Raw genomic sequence first — 7,778 nt, 5'->3', positions numbered from 1 at the left:
ACGAAACCTTAAAGAGCTGCGGTTTGTCCAGAAACTAGTTATTGTCTTCTCTTTTTATTCATAACTTTAATCCAGTAGAGATTTTTATCCATAAAGAAAATTCAGTTGAGAATGATGTTATGAATAAGTTTGAAATTACGAGTTGCTACCACATTACATAAGCAATGCTTTGAAAATTAGTACATTTCAATTTCAGAGATTAAATTTGTACTATGGAATAATGTTGTCAAGTATGCTATTTTTCAAAAATAAATATTGTTGAATAAGGTAGTCCTTTCTTTTTTTGACAGTTGAATAATGTAGTCTTGGACGCTAGAGAAACATACATCTACCAACCTCATATCATCGCGGCCTAACGTAACGGACACCAAATTTAGCTCAAAATGAAATGAAATTTATAACTAGAGGCCAAAACAAATTTGATATTTTGGCATTTCTAGAACAGAAGTAGTTTTTTTTTTCAATGATTATTGCAAATCAAGTAATGCATATCCCAGAAATCGCAATTGTCTGACCTTAGTAAACAGTATAATTTTTTCTTACGTATTTCATTAACGTTTGAACAATATCATAAGCTTCTTCTGGACAACGAACTCTCAATTGATGCTCAGCTTTTACTTTGGGAAAACAATTATAAGGTATTAACATGTTTACTACAGATTAGAGAAGCGCATTGTGAAATGCAAAGAATGCTTATTTGTAGAATTTCAAAGATTTCATTATACTTCATTTTTGTAAAAAGAGGCCTTTGTCTAGGGACAAATGTATACATTAATCACAATTCACAACCACACATTTCAGGAAAGACAAATTGAGGCAGCAATTCTTTTAGGATTCAGACCCTAACTTGATAATAATTCTTTCGCAAACTCGTAATGGCAACTAAATCTATCCCAAATAAAGCTTAGATTAACAAAATAAAGTAATTGCCTAATTGGAGAATGAAAACTATCAACAAGCCATATCAGAAAATTTCTATGCAATTGGAACTCCCATACAAATATTTCATCCAGGATGAAGAAGGTAACTCTGAAAAAAAATTCCCGCATTAAAGCTGTTTGACATGCCATACCAACAATCCAAGTACATAATTGCTTGTGAGAATCCTCATTTGATCAACAGCTGACAGCGAGTGCAGAAATAGTTCTGGTCATATGACTCTGGTAGAGATATAATTATGCAGAAAACTGCACAACACATAAATAAATATAATAGAATGCTATTAGTAGAATATGAGGAATGCTTGAATCCTGCAAATAATTTGCTTTATCACAAAGTGACTGATTGAAAAATAGCAAAGAATAAGGTAAAGATCCTTTATTGAACTAGAATTAGATTAAGTTTCAATATAACATCCATACCAGTTTGACCAGGTCAGTGATTGCCATCAGGTGCTTGAGCATTGGCATTGTAGTTATCATAGCCTCCAGATGATGGTGCTGATGGATTAGGTTGATACATTGCTGATGATACCATAGAGGGAGCACCATTGGAAGCGGGAGCGGCAGTGCTTCCAGGAGCTGTTGTCGGGGGTGCGAATGAAGGGGGCCTCGGTATGGCATTTAGTTGACCTGGTACCTGGGGAGCACCAGGTGGAGGTAGCACTGGCGGCCCACCAGGTGCAGGAACATATCCTGTGAACTCCAATTGGAAACCAGTTACATCAGATATGCCAGAATTTTCCAGACTCATGGAACAAGATAGAAGGTTGCTAGTGTATATGAAAAATTCTAACCAAATAAACAGATAAAAGCACACATGTTTTTTCTAATAAAAAAAATTTCTTTTTCATGGAAGTGATCAAGTTTTTTTAATAGAGAAAAGGCAAAGAAATAAGTATGAAGTATTAAAAAGAGAATTCAGTTTGCAGTAATGGAAGCCAAAAATAATGTGGTTAGCCATCAAGATGTGCATAATCATAGTAATTTTAAAAGGATAAGGAAAAGCAAGACAGATGTCACCATTATCATCCTGGTAGTCAAAATCAGGATTTGCAATTTTATGATTTTGAGTGACCAGAACAATGCAAATTCCATGTTCAATCAGAATCATGTCAAAATATTGTCAAATTATGTTTCAGATTGTAAAATCAGTGAAACTGCTCGATTTTTCACAATTTGGGAAAAAACCCAGAACTTAAAAGTGGATCTTCGACTTGACTGCTATTACCAGATTTTCCTTCTACCTCAACCCTAATGCTTTGTTTGATTGTGAAAGAAAATTGGAAGAAAAAAAGGAAATGAAAGAAAGAGGAATGGGTATGAGATGATTTTTAAACTACCTAGTACCTACCATTTAAACTTTTTCCCAGGAGGGGGTGTTACCTGCCTGAATAAGCCTATGCTATTATAGTACTACTACTCAGTCATATATTAGTTTACAAATAAATTATTCACCTCTAAATCCTACTTAGTGGCTTGGCCAATAGGTTTCCAAGGTCTTTCTCTACCACTAACTATTGAACCCTTCCATCTGGTCAATCATCCTTATAGAAGCTTCAATGGATCTTCTCCAGACATGCCCAAACCACCTGATACGCGATACAGTCAACTTTTTTACAATGGCAGCTAGCTCAACTCTCTTATAATTGTATTCCTAATCCTATCATATCTTGCATAAGTAACTACTCATCCATCTTAACATTCGCATCTCTGCTACACTAAGCTCACCTAATTATTGTGTGACATCCAAACATTTAGCCCCGTATACATATACCATTACAGATCTTATAGTTTTCTTAAGATTAGAAAGGAAACAAGATGTCTCCAAGTGAGATACAGAAAACATGAAAACATCCCAAGCCAGATTGAATGCTTCAATTAGAAGAGATGGCAGTTTATATAAATCAGGAAAGGAGTCGGCGCAAATATATTCACCTGGTGCACCAGGAACAGGTCTAGGCAAGGGCATCAGAGGTCTCATCCCCGGCATTAGTGGTTGACCTCCAGGCATTTGCACATTTCCAGGCATAGGAAATCTTGGCTGCGGCATTGGCAATAAAGGAGGACCACCCGGCCTCGGAACCATTAGATGATTATAAGCCACCCCAACCTGCTGAAACGCAGCAGCTTGCCCGAGATGCTCTTTGATCCTCTGATCAATTAAACTTTGCGTTTGCTGCTCTTCAAACTGCTGGTAGTAGTTCCTCACATTTGCCTGAAAACACATACACACGCACACATCAAACATCACGAATATCCCCTACATTGTAGCGCATTTATTTCAAGAACTGAAAAAATCAAAAAATTCGCAGCACCTTGTGTTTGTAACCAGAGTTATGCTGCTTCCTAACAGATGGCTGCAATATGAAACAAACAGACTTAGTAGAAACATATACACACATGCGCGCGGTTACGGCTAACGAAAATTCCATTTCAATTTTACAAAGTGAATTAACTTCAGATTCAGTTGCAATGCATATCCAGGTTAGAAAATTGAGAAAACCGAAAATGCTTGAATAATAATAATAATAATTTAACTAAGAGTGAAGCAAAAAAGCAAATTTTCTCGAGAAAAATCAAGTGTTCAACAAAAAGCGGCAAAACTAGGTTAAAGTATAGTAGATTGAAGGAAACAGAAGTGGAGAGTGAAACAACTTACAGAATCGTGAGTCAAATAGGTATCGCAGTAGTCACAGTAGTACCTGCAATGAAAATTCGAACGAAAATGAATTGAATGAACGATGAATCGACGAAAAAATTGAAGTATGCGAGATTTTGAAAAACTAAGTTACTGTACCGAGGCATCGTTGGCTTCTCAGAATAGCCCTAGCAATGTAGCAGATTTTCAAGAGTTCGAAGTTGAAACCCTGAAAATCCAAGGGCGGAGTGAGAAGCAATCGATTATGGAGTGAACACTGTTTAACCTCTAAACTGCGGAACGGAACCTTCTAGGAGCTATATTTAGGGGTTTCGAGTTTAAATTAGCTTTCATGAAATTATGATTTGATTTGATAATCTATTTAGTACGTGATGCTTTGTTGAGGAGGAAAGAAGAATCTATTATGTTTTATCACTTTTAAAGTCAATTGAAACAAACAAAATGGTGTAATGAGGTACAATATGATCCTAAGCTGAAGCTCATTAGTCAAGATTATTATGAATTGGTTAGTAGTATATTCCATTTGGAAGTTAGTTTTCTCTAGATTTTACTTAAGGCTCAAGATCAAATGCGGCTCTCATGCTAACAAATATTAGAAATTGGTCAAGTTTGTTATTGGGGATTGAGTTTACTTGAACTTGCAACCGTAAATGGGAAATTGGTGTCACGTTTTTATGGCTTGTTTCAAGTTACTAGTAATGTGGGTGATATTTATTGCTTATAAATTAGACTTTCCCGAAAACTCTCTACTCTCTAGAGAGTTAATATTTAAAATTACAAAATTATCCTTATACTAATTTCCTATAATCATTCCGCAGGTGCGGGTGTTTTTGGGGAGTTGGGTTTGGGGCCTTCCCTATGGGGCTGCGCGCCCCACCTTTTTTTTTTAAACCCAAAAGTGCCCTACGGAAAGGTACTTTCCGTATTCAATTTAACTGAAACTTTCCGTATTATATTTTGATGAATACGGAAAGGTATTTTCCGTATTTAACTCTGACAGGATTCCCCCTTTTTCCACCATTACTCCTCCCTCACCAACTTTCACCAACCCCTCACCAGCCCCCCTGAACCTCCTCAATGCCTCCAGACCACCCTCTCTCTCACCCTCTCCTACCTCACTTTCATTCCCAAGCTCTCCACCACCATCCACTCCTTCATTTCCCAAGCTCTCCACCACTACAACAAGTGTTGTAGTAGAGGTAAGTCTATGTGTTTATTTGTTGTTATTTTGTAGGATTAAGTAGTGGAAGTAGTTAGATTAAGTAGTTTAAGTAGTTAGATTAAGTAGTTTAAGTAGTTAGAAGGATGGGTTTTTGAATTCTGAGTCGTGATATAATACGGATTGTTATCTTCCGTATTGAATATGGAAAGGTACTTTCCGTATTCAGTATGGAAAGTAACAATCCGTATTCGGTATGGAAAGTATATTTCCGTATTGAGTATGGAATGTAACTTTCCGTATTCTCTTCCAGGGATGACAGATTCATTTTTCTTTGGTGAGTCACAATTGATTGAAGCTGGATTTCACAATGGTCAACCTGAAGAGGCCACTACAGAGGTGCCACCACCAGCATTTGTGCCCCCGTGTATAAGTATAGATGTCTCGCATTTATTTGCAACTGATCAGGTATTCTTTGAACATATTTTTGCATTGTTTTGAGAGTGTAATATATCAATTCTTATTATGTCTTGATCACCCTTGTAATCAATTCTTATTATTATAACAGATTTTCCCTACCCGTGATGATCTTATCAATTGGGTTCATGGAATTGCGATTGAAAATGGATATGTTACGTTGATCACAAAGTCAGATTATGGTGGGAATGGAAGCAGAAAAGCTTATGTCATGTTGGGGTGCGAGAAGCATGGTAAATATGTTCCTTATAGAGACCCTGACCTTGTTGAAGGGACGAGATCACAAAAGACAGGTTGTCCTTTTAGACTAAAAGGACGACCTAGGAAAAATGGCATAGATAGAGATTGGCGGCTAAAGGTGATGGAAGGTATACACAACCATGAACCAGCTAGGTCACTACTTGGGCACAATTTTGTTGGTCGTCTAAAACCCGGAGAGAAGGAGCAAGTGGGAAAAATGACAAGGAGTTGGGTTCCACCGAGAAAGATGTTGTTGACTTTGAAGGAAAACAATCCTTCAAACTTGACTACCATATCTCAGATTTATGGTGTTTGCAAGAGGTTAAGAAAATCCCTCCGCGGGGGATTGACAGAAATGCAACACTTGTTGAAGAAGTTGGACGGTGACAAGTATGTCCACTTTGAAAGACATGAGCCTGGATCGGAAGTCATTAGGGATGTATTTTGGGCTCATCCAAATGCTATCAAACTGTTCAACACATTTCCATATGTAGTGATTATGGATTGCACATACAAGACAAACAAATATGCAATTCCCTTGCTTGAGATTGTTGGACTGACTTCCACAGATAAGACATACTCCATAGCCTTTTGCTACATTGTTAATGAGGGCACAGATGACTACGTTTGGGCACTGGAGTGTATGAAGTCTCTATTAGCTGATCAAGCCATGTTGCCTAAGGTGATTGTTACTGACAGGGATCTTGCCTTATTGAGTGCTGCTAAGCAAAGCCTTCCTAACACTACACATTTATTATGCTTGTGGCACATCAACAAGTGTGTTTTGGCAAAGTGCAAACTCTATGTTGGCACAGATGATTTTGCTGAGTTGGTTATGATGAAGTGGGCAGAGGTGGTGGATGCTGCAACAGTTGAAGAATTTGAAGTGAAATGGATGCAATTGTTTAATATGTGCAAGGCAAAATACAGCAACTTTACCTCCTATTGTTCTACTACATGGTTGGTTCACAAGGAGAAATTCGCCAAGGCATGGACAAATCATGTGATGCACTTTGGAACAACAACAAGTAACAGGTAAAAAAATTACATGAGCTTAATTTATGCGTTGTTTGTTCATTTGATAGATTGTTGTTAATAAGATATCTATTTGTTGTTTGCAGGGCTGAGGGTGCACATGCCAGTTTGAAGAAGATGTTACGGGATTGCAAGGGTGACCTGGCCACTTCATGGGATGCGTCGCATAGTTTGACATGTAATCGACATACTGAAATATTAGCATCGTTTGAGCGCAGTATTCACAGAATTGATCACATTTTCATGTTCCCATTTTACACAAATATTAGAGGATTTGTGTCAAACAAATGCCTGCAGCTCATCGACGATGAACATATAAGAATGAAGTCCTACGGCGGATGCGATTGCTTGTTGAGAGAGACTCATGGACTACCTTGCGGTTGTGAACTTGCAGGTCACCGGTCAACCACTCTCTTGTCAATTAATTCTATTTGTTATTGAAAGTGACACTTTTGTGAACTTGCAGGTTATGAAAGAATTCCATATGAGTCAATTCATCCATTCTGGAAGAGACTGAGTTGGGAGCATGTACCTGAACCTGTTGCAGATACTACCAGCAACCATATTTGCGGCATGAACCATGGAGATATGCAACCAGAAGTTGAGGCATTGACACATTATTTCAGTTCTTTGGATACTGGAGGGCAGAGTATGGTAAGGAGGAAGCTTCAAGCGATCTATTGTCCTGAAAGCAGTTCACTTTGTACTCCTGCGGTTAAGATAAGGTCCAAGCGCACTCTTAAGGCGAATGAGAAAATACCACCTAAGAATAAAGCAATAGGATCCTTGACTCGTGATCTTTCAGGTTTTGAACATGTTGATAGAGAGATCAGAGAGGCAAAGAAGGTTTCACAACCACCAAAGAAGAAGAAGCGTGTGAAGAAGTCTGATACAAGCTATTTCATGGGTCATTTTCCAGCCTTTTTCCACCCATATATACAAACAGTTCAGAATGTTGAGGATGATGGTATCTGTGGCTATAGAGCCGTTGCTGCATTACTCGGACTACCATCAGGTGAGGAAAGTTGGTCATGGGTTAGGGCAGCGTTGATAGAAGAACTTGAACGACACAGAGGGTTGTATGATGAAATGTGGTCCAGACATGTGGTTAATGCCTTACATTCCCGACTCACTCTTCCTCCTGGTGATCCGGCTACCGAGGATAAATGGATGCAACTGCCAGAGATGGGATACCTTGTAGCAACCAGGTTCCAAGTGGTTTTCATATCCATCTCCTCTACGGGTTGTTGGTCATACCTTCCACTAA

General features: G+C 38.2%; 2 protein-coding genes across 2 annotated transcripts; one reads left to right on the top strand and one right to left on the bottom strand.

Moving 5' to 3' along the window:
* Positions 1 to 811: 811 nt before the first annotated feature.
* On the bottom strand, positions 812 to 3,968 carry LOC130720606 (U1 small nuclear ribonucleoprotein C-like). Its single transcript, XM_057571274.1, has 6 exons — positions 3,739 to 3,968; positions 3,601 to 3,643; positions 3,257 to 3,298; positions 2,877 to 3,156; positions 1,362 to 1,634; positions 812 to 1,187 (listed from the first exon to the last, which is right to left on the bottom strand). The coding sequence occupies exons 1-5, from the start codon at positions 3,744 to 3,746 to the stop codon at positions 1,375 to 1,377; spliced, it is 633 nt and encodes a 210-aa protein (XP_057427257.1). The 5' UTR covers positions 3,747 to 3,968; the 3' UTR covers positions 812 to 1,187; positions 1,362 to 1,374.
* A 592-nt stretch (positions 3,969 to 4,560) lies between these two features.
* Positions 4,561 to 7,778, top strand: LOC130719842 (PKS-NRPS hybrid synthetase cheA-like). Its single transcript, XM_057570446.1, has 5 exons — positions 4,561 to 5,227; positions 5,328 to 6,511; positions 6,598 to 6,905; positions 6,978 to 7,526; positions 7,720 to 7,778. Exons 1-5 carry the CDS (start codon positions 4,964 to 4,966, stop codon positions 7,776 to 7,778), a joined length of 2,364 nt encoding a protein of 787 aa, XP_057426429.1. The 5' UTR covers positions 4,561 to 4,963.

The sequence above is a fragment of the Lotus japonicus genome, chromosome 5, assembly GCF_012489685.1.
Source record: "Lotus japonicus ecotype B-129 chromosome 5, LjGifu_v1.2".
Taxonomy (NCBI): domain Eukaryota; kingdom Viridiplantae; phylum Streptophyta; class Magnoliopsida; order Fabales; family Fabaceae; genus Lotus; species Lotus japonicus.
This window is presented reverse-complemented; position numbering and strand designations above follow the sequence as displayed.